This window comes from Jaculus jaculus, chromosome 3, assembly GCF_020740685.1.
Source record: "Jaculus jaculus isolate mJacJac1 chromosome 3, mJacJac1.mat.Y.cur, whole genome shotgun sequence".
NCBI lineage: Eukaryota > Metazoa > Chordata > Mammalia > Rodentia > Dipodidae > Jaculus > Jaculus jaculus.
Genome location: NC_059104.1, coordinates 78537560 through 78565343, shown reverse-complemented (window position 1 = coordinate 78565343; position 27784 = coordinate 78537560). Strand labels below are relative to the sequence as shown.

The window sequence follows — 27784 nt, the reverse complement described above, 5'->3', positions numbered from 1 at the left end:
GCCAGTATTCTGGGGATAGAAGCAGGGGTATCAAAAGTTCAAGGCCAACCTGGAAACACAGTGAGTTTAGGTTCACCCAGGAAGCACAAGAGCCAGTCACACGATAGTAAATAGAAAAGCCTCAACCTTGGCCTAACTCATGCCTAAGAAGGGTCATGTGTGAATCCAAAAGTGACATGGATTATTCTTCATGATTTTTCATTAGAGAAATCAAATCAAGACTCTGAATGACTGAGGGGGAAAGATTTATACCCATATCTCCTTGCTGTTTGCTCAACTTCAGTTGAGCCTCAGATGTGGATCCCACTCTGGGTTTGTCCTTTAGGTCTTAACAATGAGCTACCAGATAAGTTCAGAAAACTGACTTCTGCCTGTCTGGTGGAAAGCATAGGTACATTTATTGGATAAATTTTTCTCAGCTCGTGTGTGTGTGTGTGTGTGTGTGTAAGAGAGAAAGATATATATATATATACAGAGAGAGAGAAAGACTGCTAGTGTAGTGTTTCAGTTGCCTCTTCCCAGGGGCATAGTCAGCAGCCCAGCATCCAGAGCTCAGTCCAAGTGATGCCTGGAGGTCAGAAAAAGTTAAGGTGCCTCTTCCAGTCCCAGAGATGGTCCATGCAACAATATCACTGCAATGTAAATTTCAAAAGTATAAATCACTTATGAAGAAACCATTAATTCTCTATGTGCATGCCTTATTTGGTATGAGCACAGGCATTGCAGTACAATGGGAGCTGAGGAAAAACATGGTGAGGGGTAAGAGAGAAAGGGGAGTGAAAATCTCATTGTTCCTAAAACTTTGAATTTACAAGTGACACAGTTCTTCACCCATCACCAGGTCATACTTTTCTAATATGTACCTTTGGCCCTTATCCCATTGCACTCTACCTTTCTCTTTTTCTTGCAGCTGTTGGCTTTGTGAGTGAAGATGAATACTTGGAAATTCAGGGCATCACCCGGGAGCAGTCTGGGGACTATGAATGCAGTGCCTCCAATGATGTGGCTGCACCAGTGGTACGAAGAGTGAAGGTCACCGTGAACTGTGAGTGGCCTTGGCAACACCGTCTCACATGTGTGTGAGGCCAGCCTGCTCTCTTGACCACAGAAATGACCTAGTTAGCAGCATGAAGAACAAATACCTCCCATCATTTTCATCACTTTGCTTTCAAGAGTAGCAAATCCAAAGTCATGTTCTTGACAGCTGCAGGTGTCATCATATTATAGTAACAAAATGTAGCTGATAGTAATATTATGTAACAACAAACTTACAGATGCATATGCAAAGTCACTAAATGGCATTAAGTGGATACTCTATGTAAATGCATCATTCAAATCTGCCCCATACATCCGGTAGGACAAAAATGTGCAAGCATATATACAGGAATTATTACAACAGCTGTGTTATGGTTGTTGTAGCTCATCCTTTTGTAATGAAGATTTTGATATATATGACATATATATATATATATATATATATATATATATATATATATACAAATGTAAATATTAGAAAATATACTTTTAAAAATTGATTTTTAAAAATTCAAACAGAATTAAACAATACTTTTTTAGGCTTCTGTTGTGAATCCATTCTTCTTTTGTCATCTATGCAAATTGTCTCTGACATTGATCTACTTAAAACTTTGACCTTTCTCTCACTGATTCATTTCTTGGTTCCCTGATAAATGTATTAACTTCGCTTCCTGAATCTTTCTGAATGTTTTCTCTTATTACAGAACAAAGCCCAAGATCTAGGCCAGGACCATAGAAGTCTCTTTCCCTCACTTAAGCAGAAATGGGAGAGAGAAGAATATTATAGTATTAAGTAATTAATTAACCAATTAACACTCCATAGTATAAGATATTGTAGACTACATGGATCATTGCTCAAATATGAACCTAGATAATAATTACATTATAAGTATCGTGGAAGTAGATATAAAATGCTACCATTTCCATCTTATTATTTTGACCCTGTTCTTAAGGGACTTTAGATTATTTACATCTAACAGTGACACTAAAACTAAAGAAATGGAACAAAGGAAAAACATAGTATGAAAAATGAGTAAAAAGTTCTGGAAAAAAATCAGCTCATAAAATAAATATCACTAACTTTCTTGGTTCACAGACATCCAGAATTTTGCTTTGTATTTCTGAAGCAAAGAGAGGAAATTTATCTGCTCTAAGATTTGTGTTATCCATACGATAAAAGCAAGTTATATTTCTTGGGTGCAACATTGCCCTTTTCCTAGTACTTTGACCCTAGAGAAAATGCTCTTCAGGATCTCCACAAATCAACACTAGCATAGTGTCAATAAAATCCTATAGAGGACCATCCTAAAACTGATCAGTAAGTTTACTGTGGCAGTTTGTTAATGTCCATTAGAGCAAACTTCAGGAATACTACAGGTAACTAGGTAGAGAGTCCAAATGATACAGACCAAGCAAGCACACCCAGTTTGGCTTGATATGGCTCAGGAATCTATTTCAGAATGTCATCTCTGCATATTCTTCAGGCAAGTCTCTATGAATGTTGTTTCTTGTAACTGAGCTTTTGATGGGAATTGAAGAATTGGAAGTGATACACTTTGGCGCAACAGCCAAATGAGCAGTGATTCTCTCAGACTGATTAAAGGTTCTGACTTTCGATCCATGGAGTGTAGGCTTGATGGATTGCCACCATCCTAGGAAAGTTAAAAGGCTTAGCAGGAAATGTTCCTCAACAGCTAGTTGTTCTGTCTGTACAAAGAACAGAGACAATGCATACTAAAAAGGTGTTATCTTTCTTTATGGTGGCACAAAGAATGTTTCCTTTCTCTGTAACTGTGTGTACAGAATTTTGATGATGCACTTGATTAGAAGTTTGATTGAAATATGTATGTGGCAAAATTTCTCATGTGAAGATGCGTTTTTAAAAAGCAATGACTATCTTCTTTCTCCAGATCCACCATATATTTCAGAAGCTAAGGGTACAGGTGTCCCTGTGGGACAGAAGGGGACACTGCAGTGTGAAGCCTCGGCAGTACCTTCTGCAGAATTCCAGTGGTACAAGGATGACAAGAGGTATGGTCCTGTCCTGTCCTGGTGTTATTCTACCTGGGGGTAGGGATGATATGAAAGACTTTTCTCAGTACTAACAAAGCTTGACTTGGTTTTCAACTCTACCCTTAGATTGCCTCATGTCATGAATCAAGAATAAAAGATAACATAATTTAGCCAAGCAAAAGTCACAAAATAAAAGCTACCAGCAGCATTGGGAGGACTGTGAATATTTTATAAACCAAGAATATGTGGCATTCTGCCTAAAGTTGTGCTAACACATTTCCAGACTTGCATGAGAGTGTGAGGAAAGTTCTTGAGTCTGTGGGAGGAGCTCACAAGCTAGCTATAGCTCCCAGGTCTTCACTTCACTCCCAGATTCTATCAGTCACACTGCGTGAGAGTCTGTGACCCCAGTGCACCCTCCCTTTGTGTCCAAGATGTCCTTTCTATATAGGAGAAAGGAGTCTAGACTGTTCTCTTCCTTCCCATTGTTGTAGCTGTCATGGGGACATTTGTTGTGAGTCACTGAAAGTGATCATTTTGAGGAGTTATCAAATGGCATGTCAGCACAGGGGTCAGCAGCTCTGTACAGCCAGACAACATGGCAATTACTGCCATTCGAGTGCTATTTTAAGGTGGATGAACAACAAATAAATGTGTAAACAGTGTCTGCTTTCAGAATATTTTCACAAAAGTTTAGGTGGGATACAACAAAATTCTGAGGTGTTTGTGGTTACAGCATCAGGGAAAGAAGGAGCCTGAGAGGCCAGGGAGGTTAAAAAAAGAAGAAAGTCCCAAAAGAACAGTGGGAGAAATTCTTCAAAGCACTGGCACATAGGCATTGGCCACGCTGAGTACATTATTGCCTTCATTTCTTATGTACTCTCTCAGTCATCACACATTCTTCTACTTTATGAGTAAACAAAGGAGTTTTATTTAAACCAAATTGTTTTGTCATAAAAGCTCTGTCTTATCAAAACCTTTCAGTAAGGAGCAGTGCTTGCTAAGTTTTAAGGGGCATATCCTAGAAGCCTCTAGTAAGGGGTGGTGTACTCAGGCAGCCTGATGCTTTTTATGCGGGGCTGGGGATCAAATCCAGGGCTTTGTGCATGCTATTCAAGCACTCTGTAACTGTGCTGGATCCCTAGCCCTCACACATCCCATCTTAGAGATGGAAGAGCTGAGGCAGAACAAACAGAGCATAATCCCCGAGGGATGAGGAGAAATAGAACTGGCTGCTGTGCTTTTCAGAACTTATAAATCCTTTTTCCCCACCATGCTTCGTATTACACTACACTAAAAAAAAAAAAAAAAAAAAAAAAAAAAATGAGGCTAAAGGTCTAGGATCTAAAATAAACAGCAAACCAAAACAAAGCAATATTGAGCTGCAACTCTAGGACCTGAGCCTCCAGTTATCTGAAACTGAATGAAAATCAATCACCTGCACCCCACTGTCAAATTCTTGATGGGAGAAAAACATAATCACAATATAATGGAAAAGAAAGATCTGAAAATTTGCAGAGTCACCATCTGCATCATCATTTTCTCTGAAGAAGGCAAGAAGGCAGGCAGTGACAACAACCTTGTACTGGCACAGAAGCCTTGCCTCAGGCAGCTTGGAGGCTTCTTCTAAGTTCTTCCCATGGCTTCTCCTTTGCTCCCTTTCCATTGATTTTTCACATTTTCTGTTTATTATTTGCTTATTTATTTATTTCCAGTGTTGTCCCATTGACAGGGGTCCTCTGTCATCCCAGCATCTGGCTTGACAAGAGCACCTCTTTGTCCCCATCATGGTTTATTTTGTCTGTGTCATGGGAGCTACCAAGGAATGCCTGTCTCAGGTAACAGGGGGCGTATAGCATCTGTCCCAGGAAAATACAATTTTAGACCCTGTTCATTTGCACTGATAAGCATCATCAAGAGCAAATGAAAGGGGTTTTTGTGTTGGGAACAGGGAGTTTTCTGGAAGTTGAGGGTATAAATATTTGGGGCTTCATTTTAATGCCACTCCACTGCTGTTCTTGTGCCTGTTGTCAAGCAGAGATGAAATGGAATTAGAAAATGCCACCCACCCAAGAGAATTAGCCAATGAGAAGTCTATAACATAATTAAGAAACTGAAGGCTTGCAGCTTTATGGAATGGGGGTGCAGGTATCTGAGAAGGGGACTTGTGCCATCCTAAGAGCTATAAAAAGCTGTAAAGTCTTGCTGGCCACCCTACACTTTGTTTAGCTAAAGACATTTCAGAGCTGTGAAGCGGGAGCCTGCTTGGGATAAGTATCTTCCCACTATGGAGCTGAAATCTAATTCACAGCTTGGTTCTGATGTTGAAGGCTTCCTCCTCACCCCAGAAACACTTTCAAATCAGCAATCCATACCTATGACTAACTCAGAGAAACTCCTGGTGACATCCTGCAGAGCCTCCCTCAGACCGCATCCCCTAATGGATCGATTTCTACCTAACAAGGTAGAGACAGAAAAGTGGCCTCTCATCTTGCATTGCCATTCCCGAGTGAGCAGGTGAACATTTCAGTTAGATCCATGTATGCAGGCCAGTTTTCTGTCCTAGCTGTTGAGCGGGGAAGAGGATCCCAGAGGAAAATTCCCCAAATGCAAAGCAAGCAAAGCCCCTACCTTTAGAGGCTTCAATTGAGTGGGTCCTGAAGCCAGAATCACCTCTTTTCTGTTCAAGTTTTTCTTGGGGGGAGAACATCATTATGTAATATCACAGGGGTGAACCTTAAGACACTGACAAAGCACCTGTCACGTATGCCAAAAGCATTCTGTGACCCAGGGCAGGCTGGAGTCTTCTTGTCTGACTCCAGAGAAATGCCTTACACTGGGTAACATTTTATAGTCATGAGAGTCAGCAAAGCACTTCCTCAGCGATGTCCTGAACTTCACTATCCCTTTCTGCCTTGAATGTTGTTTTTCTGGTTGATGACTGATGACCGATGACCATACTACCAGCTACCATCCCAGGGTATGCCCTGCCCTTGTACCCATGTTCATTCAGAACTCTGCAAGTTCTGCCTTAGCCAAGACTTAAACAAGCAATATAGTGCTTTTCCATGTTCCCTATGATCCTGCAGGATGCAGGCCCATACTCACCCCTCACCCAGTATTTTTCCTTCCTTTAGCACATAATCAGATTCTCGACAAGGAATACTAAATGTTTTATTGGGAAGATAAATCTGGACTCAATGTTCATTCTATAAAATACAGCATATGAAAACTTTCCAAAGGGAGAATACTGGTCATAAGTTCATATGCAAAGCCATGGCAGTAATAAGATCCATTGCTGACACCCTCTGAAGAGGGAGGTAATGACTTTAGTAAGATCTATGGTTACTTCCTCCTTGCCACCTCTACCTACCAATGAATGGAGCACATGGTGCTATAAGCATGTCTGCTCCTCCTATCACTGGCATTTCTTTAGTTGTCCTGACAGCAAACACAAGCCCCATGGCATACTTTCTGGCCATGATGGATTACTCAGGGAGGCTGTCCCAAACTGATCACCAATGTTACTCTGGATGGATCACCCTTTGGAGCCCTCTGATGTGGAAATATTCTCTGATTTTCTTTTCTTTTCCTCTTCACAGTAAAAAAAAAAAAAAAAAAAAAAAAAAAAAATTATGTCCTATCTGTAGAATGCCTCAAGTGCTTAAGGAGTGATTTGATTGCTCAGGTGCTGAAAAAGTGTTCTTTCAAAGCACTCAAGTTGCCTCTACTTGAAGCATGAGTTTTCATTGTCATGGTTAGCATCGCTGTCTTCATTATCACCATCATCAGAAAACATAAACATACTTCTGAGCTCCTACAACACAAATACTATTCTGAATCCCACATGGCTGGAAGTTCTGAGCACCCACAACATAAATGATATTGTTCTGAATGCTACATGATTAGTAGTTTGTTGTGCTGTGACTGACAAAATTAAAACAAACAGATAAAAGATGTACCTGCCTTCAGAGAACTTAGTCGTGAGAATCATGAGTATAGAGGAAGAAGGCAGCTGAACAGAAGTATCTCTCATACATATATCCAGCAATTCATGTTGCCCTGTAAGAACATATGGTATCATTAAGTGTCATGACTACTGGTCATGACGGTGTCAAATAGGGGAGCAATAAGAATGTCATTATTTCTAGAGTCTATTTCCTTCCTATGAGAAAAATTAACTATCTTTTTATTCCTCCACTCACCCCACCCCTTTTTCTCTTATTTGTCTTAGACTGGTTGAAGGAAAGAAGGGGGTCAAAGTGGAAAACAGACCTTTCCTCTCAAAACTCATCTTTTTCAATGTCTCCGAACATGACTATGGGAACTACACTTGTGTGGCCTCCAACAAGTTGGGTCACACCAATGCCAGCATCATGCTCTTTGGTGAGTTATGACCTGACCTATTATCTGGAGCAGTGTGAGGCATAGATGGCTCACTGAAGAAAGGGGGTTTGGAAGGAAAGATGAGGATCTTAAATGAGCCATTCAGACATGAAAGTAAGCAGTGGGAGCGGGAAAAGAAAAAAATGGAAAGAATGTAAATTTTAAAAAATAAATGTCTGGAAATTAGAGAGCAGGACAACTTTGTTGATGGTAAAAGTGTCATATATTCCATTGATGATATTTAATAAACAGATTCAAAAATTATAGTCAGGTAAAATAGTAAAGAACCCAGGGAAGATTATTTGCTTTCTCAATCTGGTCACTGGGTTAGTATAACAAGTCCCTTTCTCAGTAGCTTCTTCTAGCCTTTGGAACATAAGGAAAACTCAATTACATTCAAAAGAGAAGAATCACTGGTTTTGAGACCTCAATAAAATTTGTTTCAGAGAGACAGATAAGGAGGATTTTGAAATTGGGGATTTTTTTTTCAAGCTCCCTATTGATGTCAGTGGCTGACTAAGACATGTGTCCATCCACGCCACCATCTTGAAAGGTTTCATATAGTAGTTCATGTATTAAACAACTCTTTATTGAAGTGATAACATGTTTAAGGCAAATTTCTCTGCCTTAATTTCATATCTGTCAGCTATATTGGTTCCAGAAACAGTAAAAAGGCTGCCTGCAGATAGATACTGACACCCACACTGGAGCAGTATCTATGGAAAATAACCCACATGCCTGTCTCTCATGATAAAGGCCTCCAGGTGTTAGCAGTGTCTTTAATACCTTGATGATTGTAGATCTTCCACATAGGACACATGGCTAATTTTTGTTTGCCTTTTAAGAAAATTTATCCATACCCCACCAATTAATGAGTTTTGAATTTTTCCAAACCCTCAGGTTGAGAAGTAGGATTGAATGTGGTATGAGGGGAATTGGCATGAACATAAATTATTATTCTGAGATCTTCCTTGTGATTTCAGAGTCTCAAGAGCTCCCCCTTCCCCCACCCTGACATGAACCATTGGTGGCAGCTTATGCTCTGCAGCACCATCTCTGCTTCCAAAGCGCATTCCGCCAGCCTCATGCTCAGCATATGAAATACAGTCCAGCCTTCTCTGAGAGTGGCAGGGAAGGAAAGATGGACCTGGATCCCAGAGCACACAGATCAGAGCATAGCTGTGCCAATGTTGATTGATCTACCTGGCATCTCCCTCACATTTGTCAGACCCTTTTGGATGGTGTCTGTCTGTATGCATGAAGGGTCAGGATTAAAAGGGAATGGGCCCATCCTTCCTGGCCTTGCAAAACTAAGGCTAACCTACACTTGCCTTCAATTCATGCCACATCCAGCTCTGCAGCCACAGTTGCCTTAATTCCTGTAAATTGTCTTCCTCCTCCTTGGAAATTCTCTCTTTTATGATTTGGATGCATTAACTGATTTTTCTGTCAGCTTTATCCTTGACGTTAAATTCCCCATCCACTTCACCTTACACTACTTGGAGTGAGGATGGGGAGAAGCATCGGATGTTTTAAGAATGCAGTAGCTGACCTTTATAACAAAAGTGGTGAAGCATGTGCATAAATATGCTTGTTTCTAAGACTCATGTGTGGCAATTAGCATGTATCTTTCCCTCCCATCCTACTACTGGTTAGAGAGCATTAATTCAGGATATTCTTGTCACTTTCAGATTTCTGGAGCCTGAGATTCTTCAAATAGTTCATTATTAAGTGATTGTAACCACTGCAAATAAATTTAGAAGGCCCAGTTCAACCAAAGAGGAATGGTGATATGGGGGTATAGTCTTAATGGAAGAGATCTCAAAGATCTTTTCAAGTTTAGTCCATCAGAAACAAAAATAATTTTAATCTCACTTGAGAGGCAATTCCTTAGGGGTCTAAATATTGCATGAAGTTATTCTTCCATGGAATTAGTAAAATACCATTCATGTTTAAGATGACCATTTTCAACACCTCAGGTAAGCCAAGCCTAGCATAGACATTACTTTAGCTCCAAAGCTCACTATTGAGGCTCACTATCAGTGATAACCCTTGACAAATAGAGAAATATGTTTATTATGGAATGTTCCATGTCATTTTCATTAAGAGCCATCAACCAGACTAGGGCAGACTAGGCACTAACATCTCCTTTATGTGAACATACAACATCCATGACAAAGTTCATTCTCCTAGTGTCATTACAGAAAGGCAGCTAATTTATTGTCATTTTGTCACATCAACCACATACTCTTTCCATGTGACATTGAAAAGTGAAGAATTCTGGTGAAGAAAAGTTTTACTGTGAATATATTTCTGGGTAGGCATATGCAAAATTGAGGTAGAATGTTCCTTCCCATTATCCACCAATGGAGTCTGAGCTTCTGATATCTGGAACTTCAGAGCTATCAGGACTCAAGACCTCTGTACCCATATTCCTGAATCACAGTGATTCATAAGGCACCACTTTAGGATAGCAACACCCTGGTATAAGAAATTCCTGATGTTGGGCTCCTAGAATGAAACAGTGGGGATGAAGATGTGGGAGGGAAATCTCACTTGGAAAGAAGCACTGGTCTTTTCTTACCCAGCCAGGCCCCGATCTCAGAACAAGCTACAAGTGAACATGTCCGCACTGGGAACTATCAGGCGTAGCCTGCTGCCTCTGCCCCCACCCCAGCCCACCTGTGTGTAGATGCATAATGCATATCAGTGTTGCCTGTGCTGCACCTTGTTTTACCACTGTTGGTGTCTGTGTCTTTCTTTAACCATTCCTCCAGAAATGCTTGTGAAAGGCAGTATACAAACTATATATGACAAATATATAGCTACTGTATATAATCTATGTGTTTGTTTTCATTTTTCTCTCCTGTATGTCCCTCACCCGATTTAGAACTAAATGAGCCTACAAGCTCAAGTTTGTTGCAAGGTCAGTATCCCCTTGCCTTGTGTTTTCTTTCCCCTTTCCTCAAGCCCATCTTCTCCCTTTACTTGCTGTGGATTTCCTGATTCCTCTAGTAGTAAAGCTGCTTAGCATGTGGTGGTGGAATGCTACTAAAAAGATTCCTGGGACTGGGATAAATTCACCGTAGCTCTTTTTGTTACTTGTCCTTTACCCACACACTGCCCAAGAGGTACGGGAGGTGGGACAAGGCAAATAACATGTTGTTAAATTGTCAACCCCAGAGAGAGCCCAGCATGAATGCAAAGGTTGAGAGGCTAAAGCTGAACCCATAGGAAGAAGACAATGTAACCAACTAAGAAGTTTTCATAAGAAGAACTCTACTGATGGCCTCTCAGCAACAGAATCAAATACATGCTTATGATTATGTAAACACTCCATGAAACACGTCACAATCACCTCACTGAGGAGGTTCTCCATGGGAGGAAAGTGGTGAGCCAGAAGAGCCCAAGGACTTACAGCTTTAGCTGAACTTTAAGAATTTTTGCATCTTGGATAATTTCCAAAACTTTATTTGGATTCAATTCTGCTTTTATAAATAGTAATCTACATTACAGTGTTGTTACAACATTGAACTGAAAATACAAATTAACAAATCCCTTGAAACTAGATAGGTATATATATTTTTTAAAATATTTATTATTTATTTATTTGACAGAGAAATGGGGAGGGGGGAGGAGAAGAGAGAGAGAATGGGCACGCCAGAGCCTCTAGCCACTGCAAATGAACTCCAGACACATGCGCCCCTTTGTGCATCTGTCTAACATTGGTCCTGGGGAATCAAACCTGGGCCCTTTGGCTTTGCAAGCAAATGCCTTAATGGCTAAGCCATCCCTTCAGCCCTAGTTATGTATATTTTAAAACTTCAGACACAAGCTGAAATGTAAGAACGTTGTTCCTGGTTTGGAAGGACATTTCCTCAGTCCTTCTGAATCCCTTCTTCCCAGCTCCTTACCTTTTCCTTGGCCCTAAGCACTTGGATCCCTATGTGACACTGCATCTCTTCCTCTAGGTCCACTATCCTAGTGTGAATGACATGTTATGGCTGTGACAAAGCATTTGCCCCATTTTTTTTCATTTGTTTTGCAACTCTGGGAATCAAACTCAGAATCTCACACAGGCTAGACAAGCACTCTGCCCCTGAGTTCCACTTCTTTCCCTTGATGATAGTACTGACCACATTGACAGTACAGATGGAAGGTATCTGCAAAGTTAATGAGAGAAATGGATTTCTCTACTCTGAGCCCAATCTTCTGCTCTCCCTCTTCACATCCCATCCCACAACCATCCTGTTCATCCATTCACATTCTAACTGTGGAAACACTGAAGACAGCATTATGCCCAAAAAGTGGAGGAAGAATTAGAAAGAAATGAATTCTAGGGAGAGCTGTGTGACAGATGAAGTAAAGTGAAAAGAGGCAGGACTGCATTATTCACCTGAGTGATACATAGTACCATGGTGATGAAACTTGAACAGGAAACGAAAACAAAGTAATATGAAGGAAAGGGAAGTCAACAGACTCATTCACATACTAATTATAACTCAACTTTGCTTTTGAACCCTTCACTAAATCAGTGGTAGAAGGGAAGTGAAAGACTGGAGCTAAGATGGAAGACATTGCAGATGTATTTTCAGCAGTTACTAAGCTAATTCTGACCACTAGAACTTCATCCTCAGAGGTCACATTCATTGAAGCATACTCAACCCATGATGACACCTCACCACACAACAAAGCTATGGGAAGTACAATGGACAGAAATTAAAAATGAACAGATCACTTGTCTTGATGGTTGAGCATGGAACTAGAAGCAGGATGCAATGCTAACAGGCCTCCCTGCAGAAGAGATTGGACTGCCTCACTACCCTCTTTTGTACATGAGCTTGGGTACAAAGATCTCTATGCTAATCTTCTACTCTTACTTTCATGATATTCTTACATCCTCTTCCCAGTGGACAGTATAGGTCAGTATAGTTCAGCAGAGCTTAAGGCTGAAGTTGTACACTGTATACCTCTGGCATGTTCTGACAGTTTAGTCCACGTAGCCTTCAGAATAGCTACTAGACTCTCATATAACTGGGAATGTTTTAGAAGAAACAGGCTTTGCATGTGAACACACTTAGCTCATTCACCCATGTTCATTCTTCCTCTTGCCTTGATTAATCTCCAGTAGAACAGAAGAACAACGTGCTTTCCCAGGAAGTACCTTCAAGGCATCCTGATCTTTCTGAGAAACACAAGAAAGACTTATGTGAATATGTGGTTTCTACTGACAGGGAACCCCCTTGGCTTTAAGAGAAGTTCAAAGTTACTTTGCTGCCTAATAGCTAGATGGACTAAAAGAATTTTGATAAGAGAATTTCCTTCCTCCTCAGCATTTTTTGCCACTCCTGAAGTATTTTTCTGCCACCCTTTTGCAAACACAACAGATTGGATGTCACCTTCCAGTATTAATATTTGGTGGTGCAGGATTCTCGCAGTGATAAATAATGCCTCTTGGCTGTACCATCATCCCTCACAGACCTTCTGTACTAACAGGAGTGAAGGCCCATGCTGCAAGCTCAGAAGCCCCAGGTCTGCTCTTTGCCTGTCCAGTGGCCCTGTGTCTTTGATCTTTTCAGCATTAGGTATGATTTGATGGTATCACTTGACTGGAGATGATTGAATAATTAGTGCCCATGAATCCCACAATAGCCATCAAACCAATTTATTAAAGAATAAGCAAGGTGATCTGGGAATGGAAGCTCATACCTGTCATCTCTGCACTCTATAGGCTGAGGTAGAAGGATTGCAACAAGTTCTGTGCCAGCATCAGATACATAGAAAGACTCTGTCTCAAAAAGAAAAAGTAAGGCAGCAAAAATAGATTCTAGATATCAAAAAGAAACAGTTGCAACAGAAACGATGATTAGTGTTTCCTTCAGAGGATTTAAAATAGTCAACTGAGTCAAAACACTCAAGCATCACACTCTTAGCGTGTCAAAAATAACAATGATAACAATAGTAACATCCTCTACCCTCCTTCAAGAAGAGTCAAATGCACATCCACCTTCTCTTGGCCCACCTTGAGCCATGAGAATTAGACATCTGCTGTGAGCCCATCTAAGCACGTACATTCAGTGATGAGTTGACTTTGCTGACAGAATGATTCCTTCTGTATTGAGCAGAGACACACAATATTGCCTGCCTCAGACACTTATGGAGTAAAGGGTTATTTCTTCTTTCATGTGCTTTATCTCTGGTTTTATAGATTGTCATATATATATATATATATATATATATATATATATATATATATGCTCACACATACATATGTGTATATGTATGTATGCTTTTTTTTCTTTCCCTCCCTTTTTATCTTTCCTCTTTCTTTCTCTTTCCTCTCTCCCTCCTACTCTCCTTTTCTTTTTCTTTCTCTTGGCCCTCATTCCACCCACTCCAGTTGGCTTTGTGCCAGTATATAATTAGCAAAGTGTTCTGAAAAACTTCCATCAAGATCTTGCTGAACAAAATACTTACTTGGGTTTTCAGAGATTACTTTCATGGCAGCCCAAACTATCACTCAAAGACCAGATCTTAAGGCCTTGGAGGTTCATGTAAGGTTCATGCTTCTGGAGCTAGACTAAACCATAGCATGCCACTATGACAGAAAGGATAATGTCTCCATTTCCATATCTCTTCTTGGTACCAGAATAAAGGGACCACAATAGGCCTAGAGTCCTTAGAAATAACTTTATGACTGTATTTCCATTTGTGTGATAAAGCAAGGGCCACAAGTCTGTCTTTAGCAGAAAGGGTTGAAACATTATCACCTAGAAAAAGCCCAGAGTTCTAGATAGGGTCAGAGAAGTGTGTTAAATTGCTTTTACCTTTGCAGATGATGAGGGAATAAGTTTCTTCCAAGAAGAGTATGATGAAATTTCAGGGAACAATTAAGCTTAAATTGTTTTGAGATCTTTGCAATACAGAAAACCTTTTTGGGTACATAAAGAAGGAACTTGCACTTTTGATCTATTCCTATTTCTGATAGTTCCAGCTGTACATTGAAGCTAAGCTCTGTCTTTCCTTTATCCTAATCTGAACTACTATCTCAATCATGCTGTGGATGTGCTCCAAAACATTTTACATTTGGACTGCTTATGGTTTGAGGGCAAAGGTTGTATTACTGCTTTATCCCTCTAAGTATTTCCAGATTATCCTTTTTCTTCCATTTACCCTCCTTCTAGGCAAAGGGAGACTCATAAACCAGCTCCTCCTCAGCATCTGGGCTGGTTCCAAGGGCCTGAAGATACTTCAAGAGACAGTTTTTGCAATGAGCACAAAAAGCATAATACATGGCTTTCCTCTTGCATCTTGGCTATATGTCATACATTCTTCGAATAGCAAAAAATTTGATCACTGGTCACATCCTAGGTATTTCTAAATTCCATAGGGCTTTGTAGGGTTGCTAATGCCCAATTGCGTAAGAAAGATGTCACAGGTTTGTTACCATTAAACAATAGGTTGAGCGCATAAATGTACAGGTCTGTATTCAAAGACTGCAAATGGGCATTGCAGTTGCAGTCAGTATGCACCATCCTAGGTTCTTTTTCTGTCTATGCATACAGAACATAGATTCCCAAGGTATAACTTCAGTATAAAAGGCTTTGATGCCATTTTACACCTTCTATCTATCCACACAAATAACCGTGAAGGCCCTAAACAGAGATGTTAAAAAATGAGTGATCATCACAAACAAACCAAGCAAACTTTGCTATGTGAAGAAAAGTTGTGAAGCCTCTGTGGGTTGTTCACAGCAGATAGGAAAATAATGCACAGTCTAGTCAACAAAGGAACAGGCACCCCTACATTTCTACAGAAACTTCCAGCAAGTGTCACTGTCACAGCACAGTGCAGATGTCACTGCCTCAGGTGGCCCCAGAGGGAGGAAGCCCCGTAGATCCAGCTTGGTATATCTAACTCATCACACGAAATCAAATTAAAAAAAAAAAAAAAGCCTAGCTCTTCTGCCATCAAGATGCAACTCAACAGTGTCCTCAGGAGCATAGTTAAGTATGGGTCAAACTTTTCTATTTTAAAGTTACCAATAGGCACCTCCATTTGGATTGTTGTAGTTCAAATCCATCTATATCAGCCAACTTTAGACTAGCAGCTTTCATCATTCAGCAAATAAAGGAGTATTCTAGTGATAGAAGGTTGGTGAGGATGCCCAGGTCCTAAAAGTGCAGGATGCCTCCTGCTGTGGTAGATGTTTAGTGTTTGGTCTTTGGTCTTTAATCTTTGGTCTGTTTGGAAGGTAGTTCAAATCCTTCCTTGGCCTCTGTTTCTACTGTAGCATTCCCAGGAAACTGAAAGGTGTCATTGAATGCTGGACTTTGGTCAAGAAAGCAGGAGGCAAAACCCAGGGAGATTTTGGGGCCAGGAGTGCTATCTCATTCCAAAGACAATCTGAGGGCAAAGTGAGCACCTCTGGCTGTTTTCTGCCTTAACAGTGGCTTGTTTTTAATTTCTTTTAGAAGTGAAAACTACAGCCCTGACCCCTTGGAAAGGTTGGTATGTTTACATCTTAGGCAACTGCTACCTTGGTGGGAATGGGGCATATAAAACTCATCTCCTTCCTCCAAGATGTCTTTTCTTCTCAGCTCCCCCAGAAACTAGCTCAGATAAACTATAAACTCCTCCTCACAGATCTTAAGCAATGTGGTGTTAATTCAGATTAATATCGTCCCCAGTGGCATCACTTTCTGAGTCGCTGCACTTACACAAGTGTAACAGGACTTTGTTATAGCACTAACGAGCACCTACTAGTACCCAGAAGAGCCCTGCTCTGGGCTCCTGGCATCAGGCCCGCGTCTCCTTGCTCACCAAGCTCTAATGCAACCACCTTATATCTTGGGCTTGCATGCTATTTGTTACTTACCCCTTTCTTCCTTCTCTATCTAACTTGGAGCTGGAAGGGAAGTGGTGGGAGGGTTGGGTTCATGGGAGGAAGGGGGTGGTTCTTGGATGAGTCACTTGGCCAGAAATAAAATCTGTCTTATTTGAGCCTTTCATTCCTGCCAGATGTTTCCGATGGATAATTGACACTCATCACAGTTCCCCAGGACCCTAACTGTCCTGGTAATTAGTCTCTTTAGGCCTCCACTGCTCTCTAATGAGTGGGAGGCAATAAAGGCATCCAATGTGTGATGGAGGCGTGGCTGGCTGAAGAACAGATGTCTCATCTTGTGTGTCCATGTCACCAGCCAGATGGGCTTAGTTGTAATTCTAGATAGCACCTGCTCACAAAAGACCTTGCCTTTAGCAGGCTGTGACCCACACTTGCCTCCACCAAAATGCCCCCCCCCCCAGCATTCTTCTTTGTGGCATTTGCTCATTGTTGGACACACCAGCCTTCTGCAGTGCCCAGGTGGCTTAGCCCAGAGTCCCTGCACTTCTCTGAAGATTCATGAGTTCTTCACAATGAGGCAGATCTGAGTTAGTGGGAAGCAAATTGCATTTGGAACTAAAGTCAAGTAACCCTGGGGAAGGCTTAAAAGTACTTCCTACTGGTTCTAAAGGGCATGACAACCCTCATGTACACGAGCACCATTAGTCTCAATAATAGCTCCTTCCCAGCTGCCAGCATTTTACCCTAGTTCCTAATCCATGTGGCTCTGCTTATGGGTGGAAAGTCATCCAGAGACTTCCCTTGGATAGTTATAAAAAGAGAGGAACAGCATCTGGAAAGGACAGTAAAGTGACATGGTCTTAAAATATTTTCTTTTTATTTCTCAAATGGTTCATGTTTTCCCAAAAGTTTGATTTTAAGTGAAAGAAAAGCAGAAGCCGGGCGTGGTGATGCATGCCTTTAATCCCAGCACTTGGGAGGCAGAGGTAGGAGGACTGCTGTGAGTTTGAGGCCACCCTGAGACTCCATAATGAATTCCAGGTCAGCCTGGGCTACATTGAGACCTTATCTTGAAAAACAAACAAACAAAAAAAAAAAAAAAAAAGCAGAAGCACAAAGTAAATGTGGACATGTCACACTGAGTCAGGGCTCTCTTCTGTTAGCATATGCTGAGTACCTACCAGGGCCACAAACACATCCTGCACTCAGGAAAGCAATGGAAATCCTGCCATCCAACACTGAGAGCAGGATGCAAGAACTCCGGACAGCCTGGAATACAATGGGAGGGCCTGTCTCAAAAGAATCACAGCCAGGGGTGGTGGCGTACGCCTTTAATCCCAGCACTCAGATGGCAGAGGTAGGAGGATCACCATGAGTTCAAGGCCACCCTGAGACTACTTAGTGAATTCCAGGTTGGCCTGAACTAAAGTGAGACCCTACCTCGAAAAACCAAATATATGTATGTGTGTGTGTGTGATATATATATATATCAGCTATATATATATATAGGTCCAGTGTTTAAGGGACAAGGCCAGCTGGTGGACTTTGTCACTAACAGGGTAAGAAACTATAAGCTATCTCCTCAGAGAGGTATATGAACATTTGTTGCCACTGTTTCCTGCATCTTCTGTCCAACTTGTATCTAGGGTAGGTTTCTCAGAGGTTTTGGGGAAAAAAGCAGATAGAGTAGGATGGTGAGTGCTTGGAGAGGTGGACACAATAGATAGGCTGGGCATGGCCACAACTGTATCGTCACACTAGATGAGTTAGTACCACAGGGAGGCCAGGTGAGCTCTTCTCAGACAACATTGTAAGCAACAAAACATGTTTACAGGAATTTAGGGGCTGTTTATGTTTTCTATAGAAATTTTTCTGGCACATAGCTTAGATGTGTTCCTACAGACTTTCTATAGTGCTTCTCAGCATGCAGCAGAGACACCATGGAGCTCTGAGGACTGTGACACTATGACTGAAGACACCAGAGAGAATGTCTGCTAGATCCAGCAGGCTATTATGATATGCCACCTCCTTAGCTGCAGAACTCTCTGACTAGAGCAAGGTGTTCTGCCTTACATGGAGTTAACTTACATGGGATCGAGGCAGGACCTTGCAGAATTGCATGCCTGGCTGGTGGGTCTCCTCTCCTAGCAGTCCCAAAAGCAGTACCCCTTAGGAGGGCAGGAGCATCTGGATGCTTTCAGGAGTTTGGCATGTGTTGTCTATCTCTTTTGACATGAGCCACCCTGTCAGCCATAGCAAGGGAGGGAGCTGGGAAGTTGAGGGAAGAGGGTGCCAGGGCTCAAAAGGCAGAGTAGTGGCTTCAAAGCTGAATGTAATTGTTCAGAAGAATAAAAGAGATGAAAGAAAAGTCCATGTGTCGACAGCCAGTATCCTGTTAGGTACATAGTAGGCCAGTGGATAGAACACTTTGGAGTTGTGGCAAGCAAGAAAGAAGTAGAACTGCTTGCTTTCTCAGAGAAGACATGGAACCCAGATCCCACAGTCTATATGTGACAACACTCAGCTTCCCATAAAGGCAAAGGCCTAAGTGGGAAGGGTGATGGAACAGCCCAAAGAAGGACCCCAAGAGATTGGGGAAGAGCTTTATTCTGTGACTTCAGGAAAGGATGTGAGGAAGATAGCAAGTGGATATATAGAGTTACTGGCATGAGTTTGTAAAGAAACTTTCAGTGAGATTTTAGAAGCTATGACCAGTTAGTGGCCAATCCTAAGTGACCAGCAATTGATAGATAAGCCCTTGAGGGGTAAGCTTTTTTATCAGTGACATCCCCAAGGATGCTTCCCTTATGTTTTTGTCCAGAATGTTCCCCTGCTTGGGAGAGAACAGAATAGAACCTCCAAGGGTGTCTCTGCATATGAGCATGAGAACGTGTACTGCCACGAAAATCCAGCCTTATAACTCTTGCAAACAAGACGCCTGACTTACGTGAGGTTGGACAGCTGCTTAAACAAACTTGAGACAATTTTTTTAGCCACTGCTAGTGAAAGGCTAAGAAATGCAATCACATGGGCAGGGTCCAGGCCAGAAATTCCAGAATAGGTCAGGAAAATTCCATGTGCACTCAGGAAGCCTTGCTGAATCTGATCTGATTTAACCAAAAGTGACTACAGAGTAAAGCTTCCATGTCAGGCAATCAGGTAGTGGCTGTGTTCTCTTGAGGACACAGTCTATGTGTGGACACCAGCTCTGCATGCCTTAGAGCAAGCCAGAACAGACCATTCATAAAATGTATCCTGATTTACTGTGTGTCTAGTGCATCCAGGAGCTGACCTTAGGAGCTGTTTGGGGGTCATCGTCCCCTTTGTTCTGGGGGTCTTTGGCCCCCAAGGCCAAAGCAGTTGAGTAGCTTGTATTTGCAAACATTAGGGAAGCTTCTGCAGAGTTTTATGACCTTGAAGTTATCTTGTTCTTGTGTTTAGCCCCATCTCAAAGAATATCTGTTTTCAGGCCAGGTAGATGTGTGCCTCATAGGGAAATGTGCTCTCCCCTTATAGCCATACACTGAAGCAGGTTCTGCACCTCCATGTCCCATAAATCTCTTGTTACATGTACATTCACACAGTGTTCTCTAATTGGCCTTCACACAAACCTTTACAAAGTCATGTGATACATAGGTCCAGTCTGTGTTTACCTCAGCCTGATGGAGGAGGCTAAATGTTCCAGGGTAACCCAGTGATGCTCTAAGGCAGTCATTGACAGCCAGCAGACAGATTGTAGAGCCAAACAGGTCCAGTCTTTAACCACAGAATGTGCAGCTAGAAGCGTACATGGATGTTTAAAGCACTTAGAACTCAGAAGGGCAAGAGCCATGATATAGAGAGGCAAGGGTCTTACTTATTGAAGTTCTCTGAAGGGTATTTATTCACCTACCACCTTCTTCTTGAACTTGACCCTGAATTATGGCCTTTTTAGATTATGCCATAGCAAACAACACTTGAACCTGAGTCTCCCACTCTCTACTAGCTTCTCAATTTGTAATGTACATCCATGGGGTCAGATGTCAAGACAGTTGTGTATTATAACTCCAGACCCTTTACTGAGAGGGATGTCTCAGCAGAGCAGAACCTGATGACAGAAGACCAAGTTTCTGCTGTTTTATTTTTTTCCCCCATATTATGACAGGTATCTTATGACACATGTGTTCTTTCCACAGGCCCTGGTGCTGTCAGCGAGGTGAACAATGGGACATCAAGGAGGGCAGGCTGCATTTGGCTCCTCCCTTTTCTGGTCTTACACTTGTTCCTCAAATTTTGATGTGAGTGCCCCTTCCCCACTGGGGGAGAGCTGCCGCCTCTGCATCCCAACACACCAGCAGGGAAACACGACAGCAGCAAGTCAGAATCAAACGAAATTTGGAGAATCACAGCCAATGGGACAGAAATTCGAGGGAGGGGAACAAAGAACACTTTGGGAAAGAAACAAAAAAGTTTAGAAAATGAAATTGAAATTGCCTTGCAGATATCTAGGTACCACTGAGTTTTCTTTCTTTTCCCAAATGGGAAGAATGCACACCCGGCTTGGACCCACCCACAAGCTGCATTGAGTGACCTTTCTGTTGCCAGGGTGGGCAAGGGCTCAGCCACTCTGCCCACTAGAGTGCCCCACCATGGAACATTCTGGAGTCGGCCATCCCAAATTCCATCTGTCCTTAAAGACAAGCACAGAGTGAGACACAAGGGCCCAGACGTGCTGCAGAAGGCCCTTTGGTGAACTGCGCCAAGTGGCGTGCGTCATGAAGTGTGAAATCTAAAAAGAAAGAAAGAACAAGAAATCAAACAAGACAGCCTGACAGCAACCATAATCCCACAAGTGACAGTCACAAAAGATATTGTTCAACTTTTGATTTTCATTTTACCACAGGGACATCATGGATTATAAGGGATTCTGATTCATTATTAATTTTATTAATTATATTTTCTGATATGAGTTAGTGCAAAAAAGAGACAACACTAGTAAATACACACATGAAAGGGGTGAAGAGAAGTGTGGTTCTTAAGCATTAAAAATAAATAGTGTACTTCTTACCTAGGTTTACAAGTGGTGGACCACACACCAGATATTCACTACCTGGTGAGGATTTGGCAGATCCACCAGAATACATGGGGTTTAATGAACACCTCCACCAGCGCTACAGATTCCTCCTTATTCTTCCATTTCATGCAGACAGTTCTATCTAGCTACATACTGTTTAGACATGGAACACTGTTCTGCACTCTTTCTTGGTTTGTTGGCTATGCTTCTTTTGATGACATAGATTATACAGTATATATATATATATATATATATATATATATATATATATATATACATATATTTTTTTTGTTAGGGTTCTAGCCATTTTATTTCTCAGCAGGGTCCTTTCTCAAACATTACTGCATGCTGTATATGGCGTTAGCTGTGTGTTGATCTTCTAAAAGATGATAGAGTTTACTGGTAATTGTGTAATCAGCTCCTGCTTTTTTTAAATTTTCTCGGGTTATTTACATGTCAGAGACATTTGTAATCGGAAAGAGAACAACAGCAACAATGACTAATATCAGGCGCAGCGTCTTTCCAGGTGTGGCTCTCAGAGGCAGAGGCCACAGGCTTGGCTTCTCCATCACACCTCAGGCATTAACGGACAGCAAGCAACTGAATCCACTAAACCGTCAGTAATCACTTGCTTTAGCCCATTGTGGGAATCCCTGATGCCTTTGTGACTACTGGAGAACTTAAATCCCCTTGTTTTCTTTTATTTAATTTCCCACCTTTGTGTGAGTGTGTATGAAAGAGAAGAAAAATGACAGTTTTTAGGTAACCATTCTTTTCCTCCTCCGAAGTTTGGGGACCAGAGAGGCCTCGGGGAGGGGTCCTGGATGTGATGAGGGAAAGTGGGATTGGGGAAAGGGAGGGAGGGATTGTCTCTGACTTGACATTAAAAAGTGTTCCATGTCCCTCTTCACCTGGTGTGATACCTCATTCTGTAGGGGTGGTGCGCCTGGCTTGCTGGGTTTGAATGACAGAATGGTAGGGCCTGGACCCCTTTTGGAGTAGTCAAAGTTTGCTGTGGTAAGTGCTCTGATGACAGAATAAAGGTCATGAGACGACCTATATCCTCTTCATGGATACCAGGGGAGCCAAAGTCTGTGAGTGACCTTGTCTTCAATGCCTCCAAGAAGTTATGGTGGGAGCTGCCATCATCCTCCTTGTCTTCAGTCTCCTCACCTCAGAGGTCAAATGGTCAAGTGTTGTCATGGCTTTTAGTCCCAACAATTTTTAAAAGGCAACAGCCTGTGTAATTATCACACACACACACATACACACACACACACACACACACACACACACAGCTGGAAACATCATGCTCCTTGGTATTAAATAACTCTCAATCCTATGAACCAGTTTTCTGAGGACTGTCTGTTCTTTATTCTGTGCTCACCCCGAAAACCTTACCTTGACCCATAAATTAAGAAAAAGGCAGATTTTAGTATGATATTCAAGTAATTCTGGCATGTTCTGATTAATTCTGGGAATTAAACCTGGATTAGAAAATTTACTGAGTGTCAGAAATGAGGTCACAGCTAGCAATGTCACATGTTATTGCACTCATGACTTCAGGGGACGATTCTGCCTGAGAAGAGTGACAAAGATTAGAAATGGGTGGTGTCATTCCCTGCCACCACGAGCAACCTTGCTGACTGTACCCTTCACTGACCCCTTCTGCCCTCATGTCCCATCTGCACCCTTCAGAGCAGATACCCCAGCTTATTCTTTGCAGTATATTGTAAACCACTGTTGACAAAGCCTCAGAGATTTTGATTGTATTGGTTTTGCCCCTCCCTGCCCCAGAAATGAATGGCCTTGGATTTTGTTAGAGGAAGGCAGTGTGTGCAATGACAAAGTAAGCATGGGCAAGATAAATTTAAAAAAAAAAAAGCAGAGGAAGATATACACCTGCAGCAGGTGAAGGTAATGGGGATATCCCCCCAAAAATGTACCTCCTAGAACCAAGGAGATGTGAGGATTTTATTAAGGGAACCTATATATGTTCATATAGGAAATATATAGGTTCTGTTTATGAGTGGGCACATGGATACAAGCCCATTCCTTTCAGCTATGTAACCCTATCTGTTCAATTTTCTCTAAATCAAAAACTGTTTTAAGAAATGAAGTCAGCGTGTTTTTTTTTAAATTATAGAATGTAAATAGTGGTTGAATGAACTCAGCCTCCTATGTCTTGCAATTTTGTTCATATTAGCTGGAGGATTTGGTTACCAATCACAGCTCACTGGAGAAAGGTAGACAAATACAAGTGATTTACAACTCTGAAACTGGAACCCAGAAACACTCTGTATCATACAGCTTCAGGTTTGCTGAGATGAACTTCCAGACCAGGCAGTTATGGAGGAAGGGATATTTTTTGAAGCTTATAGATCCAGGTGATGTTCGATAATGGCAAAAGAAGCTGGCCTGCTTTCACAGATCCAAACAGAGAGAGCAGCACAATCCTCAAAGTCAAAAGCCACACAGCACAGCACACTTCAGGACCTCCAGCGAGGCCCACTTTGTATATCATTAGATTGAAATCTCAAACCCACCACCACACCTTAAGATCCCCCCAGTGACATCGACTCCAGCCAGGTGGCAGCAGATGCAAACTATAAAGTAATAAAACACTGAATATATCAGGGACCATCTATTCAAACTACTAAACACTCTGAATATTTCCCAGGGCACATGCAAACATCCACTTCCCAAGATTTTCAGAAATAAGAGAACATAGGGCACACAACCTATGAAGTATATAACTTCTACCAGGCATTACTAATAGTGAATATCATCTATCATTAGTACTAGCTAATATCATCATGCCTCACAGCATTTTTGGTTACCAATCTAGGAGTGAGTGGCAGCTAGGACCAACATTGACATTGGTGAGTAAGATCTGAGACCGTCTCTGTGCCAGTTCTATAGCCCTCTTGCCTGTGGTTCCTCTGCGAGCTGGTTGTGGAAGAGTATGGTCTTGTGGAAATGTGTCACTATGACCAATGAGTCCTCTAGCTAGGAAATCTCCATGTTTGTTCTAGCAGGGAAAGTTTTCCCAACTTCTCAGTTGCCTCATGACCACCAAACTGGTGATAGGACCCATAGTGAATGACATTCTCTTTTGGTTTAGTTTTATTTATTTATGAGAGAGAAAGCAAGAGAGAGAGAGAGAGAGAGAGAGAGAGAGAGAGAGAGAGAATGGGCATGCCAGGGCCTTTAGCCACTAAAAATAAACCCCAGGTGCATGTACCACCTTGTGTATTTGACTTATGTGGACCTGGAGAATCAAACCTGGGTCCTTATGATTCGCAGGCAAGCACCTTAACTGCTAAGCCATCTCTCAAGCCCATGAATAGCATTCTCCTTCAACTAAACTTAGATTTCAATCTAGATGGATAAGACTGATAGGAGCCTATAGGGACAAGTGCCAGACCTGCCTGTGCTGTAAATAAGAATTTGGTAGAGTCATGTTCAACAGAATAAGGAGAATCAGTCAATGCAGAACAGAACCAGAACTGAGTTTTGTCACCCAGGACCAAATGGAATATAATTTCCAATGTACTGAACCCCTTGTGACTCAGGAATAATTCACCTCCATTCTCCAGACTCACTCCACTTACTTTAACATTATGATGTCTCTTAGAGAAACTTCCATCAAGGACTGGCAGGTTGCTATCTAATGACAGCCTCTCATGTATGGATAGGACATAACTGTGGAGAGATGATCCTTGAACATTCCCACAAGACATTCCTATAGATTCCCATTGATCTTCCAACAGAATATCAGTTCTTATCTAGTCACAGAAATGTACATTATCTCTCCAGTCCTTATAAACAAATCTCTCCCAGCTGTGTCCAACACAGTGGGCATGGATGTCTACCTTGTAGCAAAGCATGGAGAGTACACGTCCAAGATTAACCTTCATGTACCGAATAGGTACCAACCAGGAAATATGGTCATAGTCAACAGTCCATTTATTGTTTGGTTTTCTATTGATGGTAATGATGACAGTGATGGTGAATAACAGTCATTGCTCTTCAAGCTGGAGATCACAATTGAGTTAGCACTGAAATAAGATTGAGTGTTAGCACATTCCAGTGGATTGATCCATATTTATCTTCTGCTTCCTGAACCTTGAGTTTCAAAGGGAATACAGTAACACTAATTAATCACAAGGGCCTACTAAATAGATTTTTTGATTGAAAAATGCACAACAAGGGCTATAAAGATGGCTTAGTGGTTAAGGTACTTGCGTACAAGACCAAAGAACTCAGGTTTGATTCCCCAGGACCCACATAAGCCAGATGACCAAGCTGACATATGTATCATGAGTTCATTTGCAAAGGCTGGAGGCCCTGGCACACCCATTCTCTGCCTATCTGACACTCTCTTACTCGCAAATAAATAAATAAATAAATAAATAAAATAAATAATTTCTTTAAAAATGCACGGAAGTCATTGATTTTTCTATTTCAATGGTTAATAAAATAGAAGTGCTTTTGCCAGCGAGATGGTTCAGTGGCTAATGTTCTTGCCTTCAAAGCCTAACAACCCAAGTTTAATTCCTGAGTAACCAAATAAAGCCAGATGCACAAAGTCTGCATATGCATCTGGAATTTGGTTGCAGAGACATGCCCATTGTGTGTCTGTTTGTTTTCTCTCTGTCTCTTTCTCTGCTTGCAAATAAATAAGTAAATGAAAGCTTAAAAAGTAAGTACTTGAATTAAAGGAGAAAAATAGGTACAAAAAGTGATGTGAGGGCTGGAGAGATGGCTTAGTGGTTAAGCGCTTGCCTGTGAAGCCTAAGGACCCCTGTTCGAGGCTTGGTTCCCCAGGTCCCACGTTAGCCAGATGCACAAGGGGGCGCATGCGTCTGGAGTTCATTTGCAGAGGCTGGAAGCCCTGGGGCGCCCATTCTCTCTCTCTCCCTCTATCTGTCTTTTTCTCTGTGTCTGTCACTCTCAAATAAATAAATAAATAAATTTTTTTAAAAATTCTAAAAAAAAAAAAAAGTGATGTGTGACACCAGCAATCTTTCTCATGGAAGACCAAACTGCTACTGTGGAAATGCCCATCAAATGTATTTGCAAGCCAGTCATTTACCCCTTCGTCAGACAAGAAACTTAAAAGAATTGAAATTAAGGGTTTTATGAAAGAAGAAATAAGGACTATCTCTTTAAATCTTTTTTTTTTTTTTTTAATAAAAATAATTCTAAACCAAACCACAACTAACTTGACTGGGACCTAGCTCAGTAGCATTTGACTGTGGAATGCTCCCTTTGTTATCCCACGACTACTCAATCAAGTCACTCGACAGCATCAGTCCTTCCCTGTCCGTGTTCTTAACTCAAATGCTATTTCCATGAGCATCCAACTTTATCCGCCTCCAAGGCAATAAATGCAAATTAATATCCTCATGATTTGTGAGTAACTGCTCACTGAGTCTCCACATCTATTTCTTACCACTCAATGAGTCTCCTGCCATACACATATCATGTGATATTAACAACATACACCTTGATAGAAAAGACCCCTTAGTACCCAAGCTCAAGTTGAAATCAATTTTTACAATTTATGTCTCATGCATTCTGGTTCATCATCCTTTATGAAGGTGACTTAGTTTGGCTTTAGTTTTTGAATGCTGATTTTATTTCCATGAAAGCCTTCAAATAGCTTGAATAATTTCTTCTAGCATTTGTTGAAAGTATATGAGTCCATCTTGAGGTTTGGGGGATAGTTAATGGTTTCTTTAAATGAATTATTCCTCTACCCATGCATTTATCATGTATTTGATTAAAGCTTCCGAGAATGACCATAGTATTTATGTTGTTCTAGTGAATGTTTGATTTTGGAAATTCCAACTATTGGTGCTATATTTTGAATACAGAATTGAGATTTAGGCTCCATTCCAGATCTATCCCTAGCTGGTTGAATTCATTGTTCTCATATTTTTATATAAGATGTGATTATGGAGGATTTCTCTATGTACATTTAAAATACAATATCAAGGGTCTTCCAGTTTTATACAAATTCTGCAAAAACAAATTTGGAAAAGAGCTTTTTATAATTATTTTTTGAGGTAGGGTCTTGCTGTAGCCCAGACCTGGAATTCACTATGTATTCTCAGGATGGCCTCAAACTCATGGCAATCCTCCTGAGTCCTGGGATTATGGGCATGTGCCATCATGCCCAGGACCTGACAGACCAATGGTAATGGAAGGTGTAAATCTGTGCCAATTCTACAACCAATGTATGGCCTTTGTTTCCAGGGATGGCTCCTCAGAACAGAAAATGTATGAGAGCTATCATTCTGTGGATCCTTCAAGTGGATCTCTGTAGCAGACAGACTCAGGTTCAGGTTTGCTGAGATGAACTTCCAGACCAGGCACAGTTATGGAGAAAGGGATTTATTAAAGCTTACAGATCCAGGGCAAGTTCCATAATGGCAGAAGAA

The 27784-nt window shown here is 41.4% G+C and overlaps 1 protein-coding gene across 5 annotated transcripts in view; it reads left to right on the top strand.

Annotated features, from left to right (window-relative positions):
* Ntm (neurotrimin) overlaps window positions 1-23246 on the top strand; it is a 1010787-nt gene extending 987541 nt beyond the window's left edge. For 2 of the 5 annotated variants that reach the window (XM_045145449.1, XM_045145450.1), the window contains 5 exons: window positions 911-1045; window positions 2946-3066; window positions 7283-7434; window positions 15909-15941; window positions 20458-23246. In XM_045145449.1, the coding sequence (XP_045001384.1) occupies window positions 911-1045; window positions 2946-3066; window positions 7283-7434; window positions 15909-15941; window positions 20458-20558 (542 nt within the window). In that variant the 3' untranslated portion in view covers window positions 20559-23246. Of the gene's footprint in view, window positions 1-910; window positions 1046-2945; window positions 3067-7282; window positions 7435-10324; window positions 10361-15908; window positions 15942-20457 lie in introns of all 5 variants that reach the window. The other 3 variants (XM_045145452.1, XM_045145453.1, XM_004665495.3) reach the window with 3 other exon arrangements.
* Window positions 23247-27784: the final 4538 nt, after the last annotated feature.